Source organism: Rhinatrema bivittatum, chromosome 7 (assembly GCF_901001135.1).
Source record: "Rhinatrema bivittatum chromosome 7, aRhiBiv1.1, whole genome shotgun sequence".
Taxonomy (NCBI): domain Eukaryota; kingdom Metazoa; phylum Chordata; class Amphibia; order Gymnophiona; family Rhinatrematidae; genus Rhinatrema; species Rhinatrema bivittatum.
In genome coordinates this window covers 248,556,642-248,579,538 of record NC_042621.1, presented here as the reverse complement: position 1 = coordinate 248,579,538, position 22,897 = coordinate 248,556,642, and the positions used below count along the sequence as shown (strand labels likewise).

General features: G+C 43.7%; 1 protein-coding gene across 4 annotated transcripts in view; it reads left to right on the top strand.

Moving 5' to 3' along the window:
- Positions 1-22,897, top strand: part of MKI67 (marker of proliferation Ki-67) — a 433,449-nt gene that overhangs the window by 16,196 nt on the left and 394,356 nt on the right. For all 4 annotated transcript variants that reach the window (XM_029610010.1, XM_029610009.1, XM_029610011.1 and 1 more), the window contains exon 3: positions 11,819-11,900. In XM_029610010.1, coding sequence (XP_029465870.1) covers positions 11,819-11,900 — 82 coding nt within the window. The remainder of the gene's footprint in view (positions 1-11,818; positions 11,901-22,897) is intronic.

Sequence of the window (22,897 nt, the reverse complement as noted above, 5' to 3'; positions counted from 1 at the left end):
GTGAGTAGTCCCATTCCTGCTTAGTATTTAGATTTGAAGATCTCTTAGCAGGTTCTCCATTTGAGAAGATTTTGCTGAAACTTCTTACTCTGAAAGCAGTATTTCCCGTCGATAGCAAGGCTGAATTAGCCATGCTGTCTGGGAGCACGTCGCGACCGGTCAGTAGGCGGAATTTTCTCAGTTAGTGTATGGCTGCGTGGTGAGCTTCCCGTTCGATTGCCTTGTTACCTCAGTCTTTTTTTTTTTTTCCCCCGCGAGCAGGACTGCACATGGGGGTTTTCTCCTCCTCGTCTCTGAAGAGATTTGTTTTTCGATTTTTCACCATTTTTTCCTTGGCAGTGATGGCTCCTAAGTCATCTGGATTTAAGTACTGCCAATGCGGTAAAATTATATCCTGGGCCCGGAGCATGACCAAGCCTCATGTTAAGTCTGTGGTCGTATGTCTCCCTGGGTCCAAAAGCAACGAGCTGAAAAAATTGCATGTTTGAAGTCACCATCAACACAGTCTTCGGGACCGGTGAAGAGACCAAAGAAGAAACCAGCCAAAAGGTCAGCTTCGTTGGAGGGTGCCTCGGCCAGGTCATAAATACCACCAGGGCCGGTGAAGGGAGTTGAGGCTTTGACCCCTCTCACACAGAAAGCCCCTCATGCGCCGCTCGGGTTATAGGGCCCTATACCCGTTTGCTCCCGCTCTTCGACGCCAAAAAAGTCGGAGCAAGGGAAATCTAAACGAAGGACGCACGGCGCATCGCCATATGGCGCACAACATGGCGCGTCAAAAGATGTCGAACCAAAACACGACTCATTGAAGCGCGCCGCACACATAGTGCATGATGCATCGAAGCATAATAACTCAAAACGTGCGAAACTCTCGACGCAACCTCGGACTCAAACACCTGTCTTGTCGCAGTTTTCACTGCATATTCAAAAACATCTTAAAAAGACAAAACAAAACATATGGAGTCATAAAAAAACTCCAGAGACAGACTCCGAACTAAATGTGGAACTAGTCTCTGACCATGAGTAGCGAAGGTTCTGAATCTGATTGGTCTTTACATAGTAGACCCCTCATCTTCCAACGCCGTGCATGCCTCCTCAAGACTTGATCCTAGCAGCACTGTCTCCATAACCAACTCCATCTCCAGGACCTTCACAGCCTCAACATCTCGCATCGAAAGCGATGTTACAAATTACGCAGGCATTAAATACTTTTTTCCAAGATTTGGAGTCCGCACATCCTCAGCCTCCAGTTGCACCTTCGCCACCTGCAGTACAGAGTCCTCTCCGTCCAGCTCACCCAACAGCACCATCTCCAATCCCAGACCGGCCAGGTTTTCCTGATTCTCAATGGACTTCGTCACCTGGCTCATCCACCGGATTCTCATCTGACCCTCCTGAAGGTCTCCCGGAACCTTATTCCCTTCCCGAAGACCAGTCCTACGCAAAGTTCATTGAGAAAGTAGGATCTCTCTTAAATATTGAGACAGGAAAGATACTGATTCTAGGAATACTGAAAATATTTGAAATGCCTCCAGAGCCAACAGCTCTGCCACTACATGCAGTATTGGATGCAATTCTTTGTAAAATGTGGGAGAAACCTTTTACCACCACAGCCGCATCCAGAAAGACGAACTTAAAATACCGTATGCGAAATTGAACAATTTACGATTCCACACAATTGCCCCACAACGCAATAGTAGTGGAATCTGCACTATCAAAGGCCAAAAGAACAAAACTTCATGCCAATTCACCACCAGGCAAGGACCATATGGATGACTTCGGCCGCAAGGTGTAGCACTCATCCATGTTAGCAACAAAAATTCAACACCATCAATTTTACATAATCCAGTATTGAATGTCTCCAGAGATTACATCCATTATGTTTAGCTTCTGATAACATCCTACCACAACCATTTACAGACATGGAAGAAGGTCTTCGGCATTTACTTCCGTCTATATATGAGTCATTAGAAATTTCTGCAAGATCTTCGGCTACAGTTATAGCAGCACAATATACATGGCATGGTTGAGAGCGAGCGCAATAAGAGAAGACGTTCATGACAAGTTAGTGGACATACCTTGTCTAGGAGACAATCTTTTTGGGGATAAATTTGGGGAAACTGTTACCCTTTTAAAAGAACAGAAATACGGCTGTACTGTCACTAACATCTCCAACGGACCCCCATACCTCTTCCAGGAAATTCTACCCTTCATTCAGGAAAAAATCCTATTCAAGGGTGCCCTTTAAACCATACAATACCTATCAAGCGCAGAATTATTTCCACCAAAGATACCAATGTCACTCATCAATCCCGTGGACGACTTCGTCAACGATGACTACAAAAGCAAGCACCAGCAGTTCCTCAAAAACACTCCATCTTTTTGAGCTATCCCGAGCCACCTCCACCGCCATACATAGGGGGTCGCCTTTAATGTTTTTATGCCAATTGGAAAGCGATTACCTCAGATCGTTAGGTGCTGAACATCATCAGAGAAGGCTATCGAATAAATTTTCTGACTCTTCCATGCTTCCCTCATGTACCTCCCCTCCGAAGTACATCAACCCACTCACTGTACCTTCAAGAACAGTTACAAAATCTACAGATCCAGAAATCCTATTCAACGAATTTCAATATCACGAGAAAATCAGGGATTCTACTCCCACTATTTTCTCATTCCAAAAAAGTCCAGAGGTCTTCGACCCATCTTAGACTTATGAAACCTCAACAGACACATTCAAAAAGAGAAATTCAAGATGACCTCTCTCAAAAGTATCCTTCCCCTCCTACAACCCAACGACTGGCTATGTTCCATAGACCTGAAGGATGCTTACTCCCATATACCCATGCGCCCTTCTTCATGGTGCTACCTTTGCTTTCAAGCTGAAAACAGCCACTATCAATACAAGGTTCTACCCTTCGCCTGCCTCAGCCCCGAGAGTATCCACAAAATGTTTAGTGGTGATGGTGGCTCACCTCAGACAGCTCTCGATCCAGATTTTTCACTATCTGGACAACTGGCTTTTAGATTCCTTGGATCAGGCTACTCTACGAACTCACATTTTCCAAACAATCAACTGCCTTCTAATCAATTACGAAAAGTCCAACCTGCAACCGACCCAAACACTACAGTTCATTGGAGCACTCATCGATACAACACAACAGAGAGCATACCTCCCGCAAGACAGGATTCAAACTCTATCCTCGCTAGCTCAACGTCTATTCAATCACGTGCATTGGCACGCCAAATCCTCCAGCTACTGGGTCATATAGTGGCAGCTATCCATGTGGTTCCCTACATAAGACTACACATGCGCCACCTACAATGGGGCCTCAAGAATCAATGGTCTCAATACTTGCAACCACTCTCAACCAGGATACAACTTACCACTCAAATGCGCACCGACATTTGATGGTGGATAAACACTAACAACCTGACCTCAGGAGCACCTTTTCGGTTACCTCCCCACCAAATCTCGCTCACGACGATGCCTCCAGAAAGGACTGGGGGGGGGGGGGGGGCCCCATCTGTGCAACCTAAAAACTCAAGGTCTCTGGTCTCCTCAGGAGAGCACACACCAGATCAACCTTCTGGAACTTTGAACCATTTGGAGAGCACTTCAAACCTTCTCTCCTCACTGTTTTTTCTCCTCCTGCTCCCCTGTTTACCCTGCCTGTTCATTGTATTTCCTTAAGTTCATTGTAAACCGATATGATGTGGACACGAATATCGGTATAGAAAAGCTGTTAAATAGGTTCAGGGCAAACATCTCCTGGTATACATAGACAAACAGGTCGCCATGTTCTACATAAACAAGGAAGGCAGGTCAGTTCCATGGATACTTTGTCGGGGAAACACTTCGGATACTGATTTGGGCAATAACAAACGAAGTGTCGATACAAGCCACTTGACTCCCGGGCTTAGACAACGTCACAGCGGACTGCATCAGCAGAATTTTTCATCCACACGAATGGACTTTAAATAGGAAAGTAGCAACCAGGATCTTTCAACGCTCGGGCAACCCGATAATCGACCTGTTTGCCACAGAGAACAACTGTCAGACGCAAACTTTTTGCTCCATTTATCCGAGCAGACTTTGTCATTCTCCGGATGCTTTTCTCATCCCATGGATGGGGGGCTTGCTCTACGCTTACCCTCCCATTCCGCTCATATCAAGGACAATTCAAAAATGCATCAGCGACACAGCAGATATGATCCTCATAGCTCCAGCATGGCCAAGGACTTCCATCTCAACTAGAGGACATTCTCATTGCACCCAGAAAGCCTTCAACTAGGCGTAACTATGCCGGAAAGTGGCATTGTTACACAGAATGGTGCAAACCGAGGCGATTAGACCCTTTCTCCTCAACAGTCACGTAACTACTGGAGTATCTACATACTCTCTACCTAGCTGGTTTAGCATCCGCTTCAGTTCGTGTGCATGTTAGCACCATCGCAGCTTTCCACCACTCTCATAATGGACTGCCTATTTCCAATCATCCTTTAATCTCCAGATTCATGCGTGGCATGCTACGTCTAAGGCCAGCGGTGACAAAACCGCCTATACCATGGAATCTGTGTTGTCCTTGAACAATTAATGCTACCTCCCTTTGAACCATTAGATTTGTGCCATGTAAAATACCTAACCTGGAAAACAGTATTCCTGGTAGCCGTCACATCAGCAAGGAGAGTAAGTGAGCTACAAGCCTTGGTTCACTATTCCCCTTATTTGGACCTTTACCATAATAAAGTCACTCTTCGGCCTCATCCTACCTACCTTCCTAAGGTAGTATCGGCCTTTCACATCAACCAGTCTCTTACACTGCCAATCTTCAAGCCTAAGCCTCATGATAACGACCGAGATAGACTTCTACATTCTTTAGACCAGTGGTTCTCAACCTTTTTTCTGTCGGGACACACCTGACAGATGGTTCTCACATGCATGACACACTGACCCATGATCGTCACGGGGCTAAATGTAAAAGTACAGTTTGCATCCACGGGAGTCCCCCGGACGCACAATAATGGATGAAAAGCAAAATTATGACATTCCCCATACAACTCACCCTACAAAAAAAGATGTTCTGGTGTCATCTCAGTAACAGCAACTCAAACTCCTTCTACTTCCAGGCTCAATAAGCCCTACTTATGAAAAGACAGCAGTTAACCACCAATGCATGTCCTCTTGAGAAAACACAACAAATAAGACTGATACAAACGCTTACATGCTAGTAAAATATCTCATCTCGGTAACAGACACAGTATGACCTAACATACTCCCAGGATCTGTAGTAATGCACATAAACTAATCCGAACACAATTACACCTATATTATGGAATACATTCAAACAGAAGCAACCCTATCTATGAAAAGGCAACACTAAAAATATTAAATCAGGCCCTAAAAACCAATACACCTCTTATTAGGAAAACAGAACTAGCAAGCAGCTATAGATCCCCACACAGAAATAATTGTAAAACTATACTAATAAGCAGAATAAATGTTTCAAAACAGCTATGAACAGAATAACATCCAACAATTAAAAACTCATAAAAACTATTAAACATTCTCCAAACACCAATAAAATATTTCAAAAAAGCAGACATCACATAATATTAAATAATTAAAATGGCAGTCAATCAAGAAAAATAAACTTAAAAAGCCACCTTTACTTACCCCCTCCAACAGCTCTTCTACTTCCCTTCCATGCAGGCCATGGCACACACCAGAAGCAGCAGTAGAAGCTAAGCTCTATACTCATGGTCCTCTTCCTTAGTGCCCATGTCTCTCACACACACACACACCATGCTAGTCATGCCCCCATGACCAGTTTCTGTCTCTCCCACACCAATCATCTCCCAAACAGTCTTTGACACACACACACCAGTCACCTTCCTGAACAATTTCTCTCATGCCATACACACACACACAGACTTCCCACTCCCATGTTCTCTTCAGATATACAGGCTTCTCACTCCCATGCTGTGTCTCACACACACCCAGGTTTCTCACTCCCATGCTCACTCTCTTCACATGTACAGGCTTCTCATTCCCATAATTACTTTCTCTCTGTTACACACACACCGGTCTTTCTCTCATTTCCATGCTCGCTCTCCCCGTGCACAGGCTTCTCATTCCCTGAATCACATTCTTTCTCTCGCATTCACACACACAAGTCTTTCTCTCACACACACTGTCACCTTACGAACCAGTCTCTCTCTTATGCATGCACCCACACACAGACTTCCCACTCCCATGCTCGCTCTCACATAATCAAGCTTCTCACTCCCATGCTTTCTTACACACACACACACACACACACCCACCCCACAATACCAAGCTTCTTACGCCCATGCTTTCTCACATACCCAGATTTCTCACTTCCATGCTTTTTCTCTCTCTCTCTCACGCACACATACACACACCAGTCACCTCCCTGACTAATGTCTCACACTCTCACATACACATCAGTCATCTCTCTGAGCAGTCACTTTCATTGTCTCTCACATATACACACACATTAGCTCTCTGACCAGTTTCTCTCAATCACACACAAGCTGGCTGGCTGATTCTCTCTCTTTCTCTCACTCACTTCCTCTTACCCCCCCCCCAGCACAAATGATAGCTGCAGCAGCCGCCTCCTCCAGCCCCCGCAGGCCAAGAAAGAAGAATCCCATCGGCCGCGGGAGGCTCATGCTGCTGTCTCCTTTCCCAATTACCGGCTGCTTCGATTGCTCGGGGGCTGATGCTGCTGCCGCCGCTGCTATTTTTCCAAGCAGCACGGCTATTTCTCCTTCCCGCGCACCGCGTATCACTTCCTGTTCCGGGTCACGGGGGGGGGGGGGGGGGCGCGGGAAGAAGAAAAGTCCAGCCGCAGGTGCCACTGCTTCTTCTACCACCACTGCTGTTCCCACTGGGCTTGAACGTACTGCTAGCCCGGTGGCAATGGCAGCAGGGAAGGAAGAGCAGCGGGAGAGACTGGGAGCACGTGACACACCTGCCGGTGCTTGGCGACACACCGGTTGAGAAGCGCTGCTTTAGACTGTAAAAGAGCATTGGCCTATTAACAAAGGACCCATTCTCAATCCAGACCATCTCAACTGTTCTTCTTTAATCCTAATGTCCAAATCAGGCCGTCTCAAAGAGAACTATTGCTAGTTGGTTATCCCAATGCATTGAGTTCTGCTACAATAAATGTTCTCTTGATTTGAACGCAAAACCTAAAGCGCACCAGATATGCGCAACAGCAGCATCTGTTGCGCATTTAAGAAAAGTTCCGCTACTAGACATCTGCAAAGCGGCAACTTGGTCTTCTCTTCATACCTTCACATCACAGTACTGTATCAAACAGCAAACATCTTCCGATGCAGCTCTGGGTTCGGCGATCCTGTCAACCCTTAATCATGAATAAGACTGTCTACTTTTTTTGAAGGGTAGTGTCCTCAACTAAGAAAGCATGCTACATGGACATAACCTGGGAGCTTGGGACTCCCAGACAGCACGGCTAATTCAGCCCTGCTATCAACGGGGGAAAAAGCAAGTTTGCTTACCGTAAACGGTGTTTCCGTAGATTGCAGTATGAATTAGCCATGCAATCCCTTCCCACCTCCCTAGACAGTCTACAGATGCTTACCAAAAATTTTTTTAACGTATATCTTGCTTGGTTACAAGAGACTGAGGTAACAAGGCAATCGCGCGGGAAGCTCACTGCTGCGCAGGCGTACAGAGTTCAAAACTCTATACTAACTGAGAACTCCGCGTGCTCCCAGACAGCATGGCTAATTCATCCTGCTATCTACGGAAACACCGTTTACGGTAAGCAAACTTGTTTTTCTTAGTAGCTATCTGTTCAGCTAGAAGGATTTCAGATTTGCAGTCGCTTTCTTATAGAGAACTATTTTCAGTGTTTGAATCTTAACCACATCTTAATCATATAGTGCCGCCTTTTCTTCCAAAGGTGGTCTTGGCCTTTTATCTTCAGCAGGTCGTGTGCATGCCATCTTTTAGTAAAAATTCTGGTGAATGAATATACACAGCTTCATCGTTTAGATGCAAGGGTTCTCTTATCGTATCTGAAAGTCATGAATGCTTTCAAGAAATTATATCTTTTTGTTCAGTGGTTCACAGGAGAATAAGATTGCCATACTGGGTCAGACCAAAGATCCATCAAGTCCAATATGTTTCCAACAGAGGCTAATCCAGGTCACAAGAATCTGGCAGATCCCAAGGGGTAGATAAATTTCATGTTACTTATCCCAGTGGATTTCTACAATTCCACCTTAATGATTAACTCCAGGAAGTTGTCCAAATCCTTTTTTTAAACACAGCTACATTAACATCTTTCACCACATGCTTTGGAAAAAAAATTCCAGAATTTAATTATGCATTGAGTAAAAATAAAGTTCTCTTGTTAGTTTTAAATGTACAATTTAGTAACTTCAATGGGGCAGATTTTAAGAGCCCTGCTCGCCTAAATCCGCCCAAATCCGGGCGGATTTAGGCGAGCAGGGCCCTGCGCGCCGGTGAGCCTATTTTACATAGGCCTACCGGCGCGCGCAGAGCCCCAGGACTCGCGTAAGTCCCGGGGTTTTCGGAGGGGGCATGTCGGGGGCGGGGCCGAGCGCCGCACCGTTTTCAGGGAGTGTCGGCAGCGTTTTGGGGGTGGGCCCGGGGGCGTGGTTACGGCCCGGGGCGGTCCGGGGGTGTGGCCGCGCCCTCCGTACCCGCCCCCAGGTCGCGTCCCGGCGCGCTAGCGGCCCGCTGGCGCGCGGGGATTTACGCCTCCCAGAGGGAGGCGTAAATCCCCCAACAAAGGTAAGGATGGGGTTTAGACAGGGCCGGGCGGGTGGGTTAGGTAGGGGAAGGGAGGGGAAGGTGAGGGGAGGGCAAAAGAAAGTTCCCTCCGAGGCCGCTCCGATTTCGGAGCGGCCTCGGAGGGAACGGAGGTAGGCTGCGCGGCTCGGCGCGCGCCGGCTATACAGAATCCATAGCCTTGTGTGCGCCGATCCCGGATTTTAGCAGATACGCACGGCTCCGCACGTATCTACTAAAATCCAGCGTACTTTTGCTGGCGCCTGATGCGCCAGCAAAAGTAGGCCAAATCGCGCGGTTTGAAAATCTACCCCAATGTGTCCCCTAGCCTGTACTTTTTTTTTTTTGAGTAAAAAGATTTCACATTTACTTGTTCTACTCTGTTGTTTTTTTTATAGACCTCTATCTTATCTCCCCTCACCCATCTCTGCTCTATGCTGATGAGTCGTACTCTCTTTAGCATTCCTCATAGGGGAATTGTTCCATTCCCTTTTATCATTTTGGTCACCCTTCTCTGTACTTTTTCTAATTCTGCTATATATAGATCAGCCCAGTCAAATGGGATGTACCCAAGCTGTTCCTGAAACGGGCGGGATACTGCCAAACCCGCTCTTAATACCTCCAGCATGAAGGAGTCCGCCTCCCTTGCTCTCACATTCAAACAGTAATATTAGAAAAAAAGAACATAAAAAGGACCATGTTACTACTTTACAAATCATCTGCTGTGAAACCAAGTGGAGTTATTACCCATATATATAGAATGCCTAGCATTCTGTTTGCGTTCTTGGCCTTTCAAACAAGGGAGAAACAACAACCAAATCTTCTTTAGCACATTGGATCAAGGAGGTAATTACTGAAGCTTACATTGATGGGGTAAGGATTTGCCCAAGAAGATCAGAAGGCATTCTACTAGCGTTGAGTTGACGACATGGGTAATAACTCCACTTGGTTTCACAGCAGATGATTTGTAAAGTAGTAACATGGTCCTTTTTATGTTCTTTTTTTTTTCTAATATTACTGTTTGAATGTGAGAGCAAGGGAGGCGGACTCCTTCATGCTGGAGGTATTAAGAGCAGGTTTGGCAGAGGAGAAATGTATTCTTACCTGATAAGACCAGTCCAAAACACTCCCTGTTCTTCCAAATGTTTTTTAATGCAGCATTGGTTATTTAGATGAAGGAATGCATGAAATCACTTTTACAGAGAATTAAGTTGTTCTTTAAGGCTGTATTATAGTTTTGTTTCCTTTGAGAAAGTTCTTCTTCACTCAATGCACAATTAAACTCTGGAATTTGTTGCCAGAGGACGTTGTTAGTGCAGATAGTGTAGCTGTGTATGACCTCAAGCTGGAAATGCTAATGGTTTTTGTGGTTCCCTAAAATAGAGCTATCAATAAGAAAAAGGAGTGAATTTTGGCTTTGTATAGATCAGTTTTAAGACCTCCCCCCCCCCTCCCCTCCAAAAAAAATCAAAACCCTCCATCTTGAATACTATGTTTAGTTCTGGGGGCCATGCTTTCAAGGGGATATTGAGAGGATAGAGGCAGTTCAGAAAAGGGCCACTAAAATGATGGGGCTGCCACCTAGATCTTTCAAAGAAAGTCTTAAGATGCTTAAAATGTACTTACTTGCTGGAGGAAAGAAGGGATTGGGAATATGATAAAACCTTTCAAATATTTATTGAACTTCAGTAAAATACAATAAAGTGACATTTCATAGCAGAGGGTATTCAGTGTAAAGGGGATCACAATAAAGTTACAGGAATAAAGGTATAGAGGACTTATGAGAAAATACTTATTTCCTGAGAAGTAGTGGCATCCACAACCATGAATTAAAAAATGCTTGAGCGGGCACAAAACAAGGTAAATAGCTGGGGGGGGGGGGGGGGGGGGGGGGGGGGTGGTAACAGAAGATGTGAAAGAGAGGGATATAGCTGGGTCAGAGGGGACAGATTGCGGGAGGGAGCTGATGTTGGTCTTAGGCAATGGGAATGTAATTTCCCCAGATTGTAGAAAACCAGAAAGAGGTTGTCAGTCTAGGTAGATTAGTTAAACCATCTGTAGTAATTTACTCTGTTACTATGTTTTTGATGAGCAGTCCTTAATGGTCAAGTTCTCTTAACACAAGCAGCCTTTCTAACATTGTAAATGGGAAATAGTTGTGGCCTGGCCACTGAGGAAATAAGCTGCTGTAGCTGTGATACTGGAGGAAGGCTGCTGCCACCCAGAGAACTGCTGGGGAGAGAGGTCATCTACCGTATGTTGACAGGATGGGGGAGGTGTGTTAGAAAGGAAGAGGCTGGGAGGGAAAGAGGAGGTGTAAACTGGAGAAATTGGCTGGAGGAAGAAGGAGGGGGGAGTAAAGAAAAATGGAAGAAACCCAAAACATCAAATAAATGAGATCTGAAAAAAGAACGACCATTCCCCACCAAAAAAGACGAAATATGGGAGGAGAATTTTTTGTTCTTGGTTCTTAAACATTTGCCTGGTCCAGGTTTTTAAAATGTTTCCACCCTTGCATTCCCTCCCCAGTTATACATCTTATCCTTAGAAAGTCTGTCATGAAGCAGGGAGTTCAGTCTGATACTGTAGGAGCAGTATGTGCAAACTTGGGTGGGTGGTAGGGCTGCCTACGTAGTTCCTGTATCTCATGAGAATAAAACAGTTGTTAGTAGGATTTTGGTGCAAAATATTTTGGTAATTTCCTTTATGCTAGTTTCCTACACACAATATATTATTCTGTCTGTTTTTATATAGCTGTTTCAATTAGAAGAAAATAAGGGACGAAAGGGCTGTAGCAAAAGACTGGAAAATAAATTTGGTGACAAATTAGTTAACATTTCCCCAGTGGCAGTAATATCTTTGAGTCCACATTCCCATCTCTGAAACAGTGAAATAGAACCATGTTTCAGAGCTATAAATTATTGGGAAAGTAGTAAGAAATACTACTCAGCATTTATTACTTCTGTATGTAGAATTACAATTTTTTCTTTTCTCCTAATCCTATAGGAAAACTGAATGTGACATTCGCATCCAGCTACCTATGGTTTCCAAAGAACACTGTAAAATTGAAGTCAATGAAAATAAAGAGGTGAGCGGTTTTTTAAATTTTTTTTGTCTATAGTAAAAGTGGGGTTGTATGTGTACTGATTCCTGTTTTTGACCTGGACTTTATTTCCCCAGAGAGCTAATTTCATAAGAAATTGCCATGCTGGGTCAGACCAAGGGTCCAAGCCCAGCATCCTGCTTCCAACAGAGGCCAAACCAGGCCACAAGAACCTGGCAATTACCCAAACACTAAGAAGATCCTATGCTACTGATGCAGTTAATAGCAGTGGCTATTCCCTAAGTAAACTTAAGCATTTCCCAGCATCCTTGGAATTGTAAGGTTGTAACATCTGGCAGTGGTTATGCCTTCCTGTTAGCAGGTGGACAAAGCTACAAGTTTTCTGTCATCACTCAGTACATGACCTGGTACAATAGTAAACTTTCCTAGTATTTCTGTCTCCAGCAGATATAGATATATCTGAACTGATGCAGCCTATGAAGGGTTCCTAAGTGACAGTCCTTTGGAGAACCTGGAAGAGCCCAAAGAGTGAGCAAGTAGATTCAGGTAGCTTTAGAATTCTGAGACTGTGAGGGGCTGCAGCTACTTTGAGGGTTGAAATTCTACACTCGAGGCTGTGGCCTATAGATATTTTTCTTCTCCAGCATTGATTGCATCTGATATTGTGAGCTCTGGTTTTCTTCCTTCCTTGGCATTGAGTAGAATAGCAGACCCAAGTCCCAAAAATAAAGGGGGTTGGTAAAGGTGTGGAAGATGAGAAGTTCAGAGCCCAGGCTGCTGCAGTACTGGGAGGACCCAAATTATTTAACACATAGACAGGTGATTTCAGAACCAGTGGGTTATGCACCTGTACCAGCAGATGGAGACTGAGTAAAGCTGACATCACAGTATATATACTCCTGCAGTGACATCAGCCTGCCAGTATTTTCCCTCCGACCTCTTCCCTAACTCCTCGCCACCACCCCCTCTTGCTTACCTCTCCTTGTTCCCTCCATGTTCTCCATATATCCCCCCTTCCACAGGATATATTATGTTAATAATTGCCTCGGATAAATCTTACAGCCGAGATCAACAATCTGTTTACGTCTCACTACTCCATTGTTTTTGCGTTGACTATTTTATCACTCTCAAGTTGTTATCGTTTTAAAATCTTTCCTGTCTTCCAGCTCCCAAGTTTTTTGCTCCCTGTTGTAATGTAACTTTACCTTCTATATATTTGTTAATTGGTTTCCCCCTGTTCTATTGTAAACCGGTACGATAAGACCTCGTCTGGAGTATCGGTATAGTAAAAGAATTTAAATAAATATATAAAATAAATAGAAACGGTCTCCAGAACTGAACACAGTACTCCAGGTGAGGCCTCACCAAGGACCTGTACAAGAGGATAACCTGTTCAGAGAAAGATTTCAAGACACTGTGGGCAAATTAGAGGAAGCTCTATCAGTCCAATCCTTAACATCACAACCTCACTACTCGACCACACGTCGTTATGTGGGATCCACTCGTCGACAATCATATGCCCATAGACCTTACAGGTCTTATCAGCCCTTTCGTAAACAACTGTATCCATCTTACCAGCGTTCTACACCTCAACAGCATACCCCGAACCAACGTAGGGGCAAAGCACGTACTCAAAGGCAGCAGACGCAACAACCGGCTGCTGCAGTAAAATCAACGCCATCTTTTTAGTAACCCAGCCACCACCACAACACCAAGCACCACCTGGCAGAATCCATTCTTGCCTGGCAGCCTGGGAAAGAATAGCATCCAATCAATGGGTTTTAGAGAGAGTACGACAGGGGTACCAACTCCAATTTACCATGAAACCCATCTTACCTCACCTTCCCACTCTAAAGATTCAAAGCGTCCAACCACAACTGGGGGAGGAAATTGCTTTGCTTCGCAAACGGCAGGCCATTCGACTGATTTCCCCGAAAACGCAACAGGTGGGGTTTTATTTCCCCATACTTTCTCATCCCCAAAATTTCGGGTGGCCTTCGCCCCATACTAGATCTGAAAGAATTGAACAAATTCCTCACCAAAGAGAAGTTCAAAATGGTTTTGTTGAAATCAATCCTACCTCTGATTCAACCCAACGACTGGATGTGTTCCATCGATCTAAAGGATGCTTACACACATTCCAATCCATCCATCCTCTTGGCTATACCTGTGCTTCCGCTACAAGCATCACCACTACCAGTACAAAGTTCTTCCCTTTGGACTATCGGCTGCACCCAGGGTTTTCACCAAATGCATGTTTGTGGTGATGGCGCATCTCAGACATCAGGGTATAATCATATTTCCATATCTGGACGATTGGCTGATAATCGCTTCGACTCCAGAAGTCTTGATCGATCACCTACGACTAGCGATACAGTGCCTACAGGATTTGGGACTAGTGATCAATTTCCAAAAATCACATCTACAGCCAACACAAACATTGCAGTTTATAGGAGCATGCCTTGATACCAGTCGCATGCCTTGATACCAGTCGCAACCGGGCATACCTCCCAACCGAGAGAATAATGCAACTGCGTCACCTTCTCCACGAACTGAATCATACTCGGAGATCTTCGGCAAGACAAGTTCTCGTAGTCCTAGGCCACATAGCAGCGGCTATTTTCACAGTCCCCACCACCAGGCTTCACATGAGACGCCTGCAATGGGGACTAAAACGTCAACGGAAACACAACCGTTGACACAGAAGGTATCATTGATTGCCCAGATGAGAGAGGACATAACATGATGGCTACTAGACTCCACCCTATCAAAAGGAGCATTATTCAGTTCCCCTCCGCACAACGCAGTCTTAATCACAGATGCGTCTTGCAAGGGATGGGGAGCACATCTCGAGATTTACGAAACGCAAGGGTTATGGACAATCTCGGAGCAGAACCTGCAAATAAATTTATTAGAACTCAGAGCGATTCAAAATGCACTACAAGTGTTTCAAGATCACCTGAAAGGTCGCAGGGTCATGATATATACCGACAATCAAGTAGCAATGTTTTACATCAACAAACAAGGAGGGTGAGGTTCATGGTCCCTTTGCAAGGAGACCCTACAAATATTCGAACATGCTCACAAAAATTGCATACATCTACAAGCAACTTACCTACCAGGAGTGGCAAATACAAGAGCGGACAGGTTAAGCCGCATCTTTCACCCTCACGAATGGGCACTCAATTCGGATGTAGCCCAAGACATCTTCATACAGTGGGGGACACCTATGATAGATCTATTTGCAACGGAGATCAACGCTCAAGTTCCCAAATTCTGCTAGATAATACCGAGCCAATTCAGAATTGCTCAGGATGCCTTCCTCATTCCGTGGACGACAGGCCTCCTGTACGCCTTTCCTCCCATACCACTCATAACAAGGACAATTCAAAAGTGCATAACAGACCAAGCTCAAGTAATTCTCATAGCACCGGCTTGGCTGCGACAACCGTGGTACAGTTTCCTTCTCAGACTGTCCATCACGGACCCAATTCGATTACCGAATCGCCCAGATCTTCTATACCAAGATCAAGGGATGCTCATACATCCACTACACTCATCTCTTCATTTGACAGCATGGAGATTGAAAGGCTCCTTCTAACAGAACAGGGAGTTTCCACTTCAGCACAGTTCATCTTGTTAGAATCCAGGAAACTCTCAACGAGGAAAAATTATAGCTATAAATGAAAACGCTATTCTACCTGGTGCATTTCCAAAGGTGTACCACCATTGGACTGCTCACCTGAGCTACTCATGGATTATCTTCATACACTTTACACAGCTGGTCTTGCAACATCCTCCATTAGAGTTCATCTAAGCACCATAGGTGCCTATCATAGACCAGTTAACAATATTCCTATCGCCAATCACCCCTTACTCTCTCGTTTCATTAAGGGGTTAACTCACCTTCGTCCTCCGATCTCTAAGCCTCCAGTTCCGTGGAACTGGAGGCTTAGAGATCGGAGGACGGGGTTCAAACAGGCTTTCCCTGTTTGAACCCATGGACTCCGCACACATTAAATACCTAACATGGAAGATGGTATTCCTGGTTGCAGTATCATCAGCATGACGTGTCAGTGAATTACAAGCCTTGGTCCATTACTCTTCATATTTGCAGTTTCATCACCAAAAGGTGGTTCTACGAACTCAGCCGTCATTCCTTCCAAAGGTAGTTTCACCTCAATCAAACCATAGACTTACTCATCTTTTTCCCTAAACTTCATGCAAATGTTAGGGAAAAATTACTGCATACATTAGATTGCAAAAGAGCCTTAGCATACTACAAAGAAAAAACAGAATCGGACCATCGGGTCTCTCAACTCTTTGTATCATTCAACCCAAAGGCATCTGGACTACCAGTGGCTAAACGCACCATCTCCAGCTGGATAGCACAATGCATCACGTTCTGCTACAACAAGCAGAAACTACAGCTACATTCTGTTCCTAACGCTCATCAAGTAAGAGCAATGGCGGCTTCCTTGGCACATCTTAAAAATCGTGCTCCAAAGGTGGAACATTATATTTCCAAGTCCGGGGGATGCCCACGATGAGTAAGAATTTGAGGGGAGAGAACCTGTTCACTTGTCATACTCTCCAAATATGGAAGCAATGGAGGAAACAGCTAATAGGCCACCCCTCATTGTCCACCTTACTGCCTCTGGTATTGTATAAGGGGACATTTATATTCCCCAATCTTTAGCTCTTTTTCGCAAGTGGGCACAAAAAGGGCTGTGGTGTTGTGGTCAATTATATGCCGACTCTATGAAACTTTCTTTGAAGATTTGACAACAGTATGATTTAGAGGCTTCTGATTATTATTGCTATGTACAATTGATACACTGCCTGTCTCGCCCAAATATTGACAATCAAGTGGCCCAAGACTATTCAGAATTTGAAGGAATGTGTTTTCTGCAAATTACTTGAAAGGGCCTAATTTCTAAGATTTATCGACTGCTCCCTTCAGCTACTTTCCCAAGGTCATATGTGCGAGGCTGGGAGAACGATTGGGGTAGTGAGTGGCCTCCAGTGCAATGGGAATATTGTTATGGTATTATATGTAAGAGTTTTATATCGGCAGCTGTGAGAGAAACTAATTATAAAATATTGAATTGCTGGTATTTCACTCCGTATCATTTACATAAACTATACCCGAACTACTCGGATAAATGTTGGAGACAGTGTGGGATGGTTGGGACCTTTTTCCATGCTCGCTGGAAGATTGGTTCCCTTTTGGAAATGGGTAGAAACTGTTATTTGGGAAATGACGTCCTTGAAAGTGGAATTCAACCCCCGACTATATCTCCTATCTTCTTATTCTCCCAAGTGGTCTTATGCCCTTGCCCGTCTTATAAATCACATTTTATGCGCAGCTAGGCAAGAAGTAGCATTGCATTGGAAAAGGTCACTTACCCCCCTCCATCATCTACTGTCCTATGTAGATTGTGGGATTAACATAATCTTTCATATCTATCTGCAGTGGGAGGTGATAAAGTATCTATCCATGTGATCATTAGGAAACCATTCCTCTGGTTTAGACTGCACCTGTAACTGGAATATTGCTTTATTCTGTACATAGAAACATAGAAATGACGGCAGAAGAAGACCAAATGGCCCATCCAGTCTGCCCAGCAAGTTTCACACTTTTTTTTCATACTTATCTGTTTCTCTTGGCTCTTAGTAATCTTTTGTTTCTATTACCCTTTCACCCCCACCATTAATGTAGAGAGCAGTGTTGGAGCTGCATCTAAATGAAATATCTAGCTTAATTAGTTAGGGGTAGTAACCGCCGCAATAAGCAAGCTATACCCATGCTTATTTGTTTACCCAGACTATGTAATTCAATCCTTGTTGGTTGTCTGTAAATAGATCCACTTTTCTTCATTCCCCCTGCCGTTGAAGCAGAGAGTTATGCTGGATATGCATTGAAAGTGAAGTTTCAGTCTTTCTCCCCTGCTGTTGAAGCAGAGAGCTATGCTTGAAGACTTTCTCCCCTGCCGTTGAAGCAGAGAGCTATGCTGGATATGCTTGAAGACTTCCTCCCCTGCCGTTGAAGCAGAGAACTATGCTGGATATGCTTGAAGTGTCAAACTTCCTCCCCTGCCGTTGAAGCAGAGAGCTATGCTGGATATGCTTGAAGTGTCCGACTTCCTCCCCTGCCGTTGAAGCAGAGAGCTATGCTGGATATGCTTGAAGTGTCCGACTTCCTCCCCTGCCGTTGAAGCAGAGAGCTATGCTGGATATGCTTGAAGTGTCCAACTTTCTCCCCTGCCGTTGAAGCAGAGAGCTATGCTGGATATGCATTGAAAGTGAAGTATCAGGCTTATTTGATTTGGGGTAGTAACTGCCATAAAAAGCAAGCTACTCCCTGCTTTTTTGTGAATGCAAATCTTCTTCCCCCCCACATTCATTTACGTCCTGTAGACTTTATGGATCCACAGTGTTTATCTCACGCCCCTTTGAAGTCTTTCACACTTCTGGTCTTCACCACTTCCTCCGGAAGGGCATTCCAGGCATCCACCACCCTCTCTGTGAAGAAATACTTCCTGGCATTGGTTCTGAGTCTTCCTCCCTGGAGCTTCAAATCGTAACCCCTGGTTCTGCTGATTTGTTTCCGACGGAAAAGGTTTGTCGTTGTCTTTGGATCATTAAAACCTTTCAAGTATCTGAAAGTCTGTATCATATCACCTCTGCTCCTCCTTTCCTCCAGGGTATACATATTTAGATTCTTCAATCTCTCCTCATAAGTCATTCGATGAAGACCCTCCACCTTTTTGGTCGCCCTTCTCTGGACCGCTTCCATCTTGTCTCTGTCTCTTCGGAGATACGGTCTCCAGAACTGAACACAGTATTCCAGGTGAGGCCTCACCAAGGACCTGTACAAGGGGATAATCACTTCCCTTTTCTTACTCGATATTCCTCTCTCTATGCAGCCCAGCATTCTTCTGGCTTTAGCTATCGCCTTGTCACATTGTTTTGCCGTCTTCAGATCATTAGACACTATCACCCCAAGGTCTCTTTCCTGCTCCGTGCACATCAGCCCTTCTCCCCCCATCGAACACAATTCATTCGGATTTCCACTTCCCATATGCATGACTCTGCACTTCTTGGCATTGAATCTCAGCTGCCATATCTTTGACCACTCTTCCAGCTTCCTTAAATCCCGTCTCAATCTTTCCACTCCTTCCGGCGTGTCCACTCTGTTGCAGATCTTAGCGTCATCCGCAAAAAGACAAACCTTACCTTCTATCCCATCCGCAATGTCGCTCACAAATATATTGAACAGGACCGGTCCCAAAACCGATCCTTATGGTACACCGCTTAAAACCTCCCTCTCTTCAGAAAGAGCTCCATTTACCATCACACATTGTCTTCTGTCCGTCAACCAGTTTGCAATCCAGGCCACCACCTCTGTACTCACTCCTAAGCTCTGGCAAGGAGAAATTGTTTTTCTTTTTTTTAAGGTAGCTTTGTGCTTTGTCTACTTTTCTTTATGTAGAAGGACTCATTGGTCGGGATAGGGTGGGAAGAGTTATAAAAGTTTAAAATTGTGTTAACAGATGGATGGATATTGTATGAAGAATGGTTCCATATTAATCAATCAACAAACCCAAGTCCAGAACACAATGTAATCTGGGGACTAAACAATCACCAAACATCACAAGTCACCCAGTAGTAATTTAATCATCCTATACCCTGTATTGTACACTCACCCTAAAATCCATGAAAATCTGCATCAACCCCCAGATCGGCCGATTGTGGCTAGCAGAGGTTCGATTTTAGAACCATTGTCTAGTTTTCTGGATTTTTTTTTCCTTAAACCATTTGTTTGCCAGATTGCTTCCTTTATACAGGACACTACCCAAATGCTTTCAATTTTGCAATCATTACCACCCCTTCCAAAACAGTGCTTTTTTTCTTACATTGGACGTTGAAGCTCTGTATACCAATATTTCTCAGAAAGGAGCATATGTTTTAATTAAAAATATTCTGCATTCACATGAACGTCCTCATCGAATTACCACATCCTTTTTGATGTCTCTGATGGAATTGGTGGTGTTCCTCAATTTTTTAGGTTTGAGTCTACCTATTATCTTCAAGTACAAGGTGTGGCAATGGGGGCCACAGTTGCCACTGATATAGCCAATCTGTTTGTAGCCCATTTTGAAGAGATCTTATACTCTTCCTTGTGGTTTAAAAAGATTTTAATCTGGAGATGGTATATAGATGACATCTTTCTCATCTGGACATGATCTAGGAAGGAATTACATGATTTTTTGACATGGATGAATGGGCAGAACATTTTTTTGAAATGTTCTATGCAATATCATGAATTTTCTGTGGCGTTCTTGGATATTACCATCATTAGAGAGGATAGGGGTCTAAAAACTACATTATACTGAAAAAATGCAGACCGGAATCAGGTTTTACAGTATTCGAGCTGTCATCCAAAAAAACTGAAGGACAGTTTACCTATAAGCCGGTTTCTACGCCTTAGGCGGATATGTCCTACCGTGACTGAGTTTAAATTACAATCGGCTACTATGTTCACCCAGTTTAGGGAATGAGGGTACCCCAACTCTGTGATAAAAACAAACAAACATACAAAAGAGCCTTATTTGCAAATAGAGACTTATTGTGAAATTATAAGAACATTAAGGAAGATTGTGGGCTAACTTGTGTCCTATATTATAGCAACCTTGTGGGCGATGTGATAGACCAATGTCTCTGCAAAATGTCAATCTTAGGTCTCCATGAGAAGTTTAAGGACTTACCACGTTTCTGTTTTATGAGGAATAAAAATATCCGGGATTAATTGGTTCGTGCTTGTTTGCAAACTGAAGCAAAAGAACCTTGTGAGCAACAGAAAAAAAGGAACTATCCGTGTGGTGCATATGAGATGTGTGGGTTAGCCATAGCTGGTATGACATGGCAGCATCCCGGTTCAAAACACAATATTTTTGAATAGGTTCACAAATTGCAATTCTAGTTCAGTTGTTTATGCCTTACAATGCCCTTGCAATTTAGTATATGTGGTCCGTACAAAAAGAAAGTTAAGGACACATCTGGTTGAACATAAAAGTTGCAATAAAACGTCTAAGTTGGCCGCTCCGATGGTAGCTCATTATATGGACAAAAAACATCAATTCAATGAATTGAATTGGGTAATTTTGGAAGTAGTCTTGCCCCCAACATGGGGGGGAGGGGTGATATTCAATTTTTATTGAATCGCTGAGAATACTTTTGGATCTTTAAATTGGACACTGTGCAACCAAGAGGACTGAATGAGGTGATAAACTGGTACTCTTTGATCTAAATAAGCAGTGTTGTGATGATCTTTAGTTTTTAGCTGCTGATTAGAAGAGGTGTTTAAAACTGATTTTTCCCGCCTTTTGAAATTGATTTAGTTCCTGATTTGAAGATTTAAAGAGCCGGACCAGACGCCATTTTGATTTAAGGGAAGCTAAACTCTGTGAGATACCGCATTTAAAGTTTTTTTCAATGAGTTTGTGAGCAGTCTTATGGATTGTAATTGAGAGGAATCTCTAAAAGCAAGACCCCCTGATGCAGATATCGAAATGTGGTTCCACGTCGGGGCATTGATTTTCATATAAATATAAGTGTGACTCTTAATCTTAGACTCTCTATATAATTTTGGTCAGTTGGAAAGACTGCTTGAGGAGGGACCTTCGATAGAAGATGAAATGATCATATAGAAGAGTGTACAAGCATTATTTGAAAAGTGTGAGTTCCCAAGGTTTGGGCACAGTTTTTATTTTGAAAAGAGAAAATAATAAAATACAAATAAAATTGGACTTATGAGTAAAAGGATGTGAATCTGCCATTCTGGATACTCTTTAAGGTCCTACAAAAAAGGAAAAAAAAAGAAAGAGCAGAGAAAAGTGGTCCATATTAATCAAGCCATTGTGCTACCTGCATTTTTCCCAAAATGTCACGCTTATGAAGGTGAGAAAGCCCTTCATACTTTAGTTTGTAAATGAAACTTGGCCTACTATAAGTGAAGAACTGTCTTGTCAGACTTCATCTTGTGATCCCAGTAGTTTGGGCATAGTAGTGGTTAAACGTACATTGTCCAATTGGCAGGCTGATTGCATCGTGCATTTCTTTAAGCTAGCAGGCCTTTAAATTACAGACACTATCAAGGCTCATTAAGTTAATCATAGCTGCATCAGCAGCTCATCTGCAAGCCGTGTCTCTTGAAGACATTTGCAAAACAACGTGGCTGTACACGGTTTGAGCCTTTAAAATTCAGGGAGACCTGAATTTCGTTTTAATGCGCACTAATGGGGGTTAGTGCGCACTAACTCCCGTTCATTTACAAACCCCGTTAGTGCGCACTAAACCCAAAAATGAATTTTTCCCAAAATTTTGGGAAAAATTGGGTTTCGTTGAAATTGCCTAACTCGTCCTGGACGAATTCACATCCCTAGTACACACCTTTATATCCCATTGCTGTCTGAACAATCTCTGAAAGAATGACAGTAAATTTGGGCAAAGCAATTTTGTGTAGCTTGTTCGCCCAGTAGTCTTCTCTCCATGATAGGGTCTGCACTGCTTACACTGGGGAACACAATTTTTGTTGAGTTAGATCCGACACTTTGTTTTTACTAACTTTTGACATCTGAATCAAAAAATGACCCCAGTTTTTCTCTCTCACATCAACTTTTTAAGGTACAGGATACCCTCCCTTTGTCCCAAAAATCATAAAAAAATGTATATATAAAGGAAATAAGAGAAAATTACCTGAATATACTGTTTATTTAGTTATTTTATTCATACAAAGGCTATATATTGTTTAAGTCAAACTGTGTACAAGTAGTAAAGTTCTGCTACCAAACATACATATTAAGGTAAACATTTACGCTTATAGCTTTTCCGGCAGTGTTCAATCTGAGCAATCTCGCCTGAGGCTCCAACAATAGTCAGCCATCATATGTACATCCTATCTACCCTGATACCGTGCCTCCATGACCTTCAAATCTTGGTGGATTTGTTCACCTTGC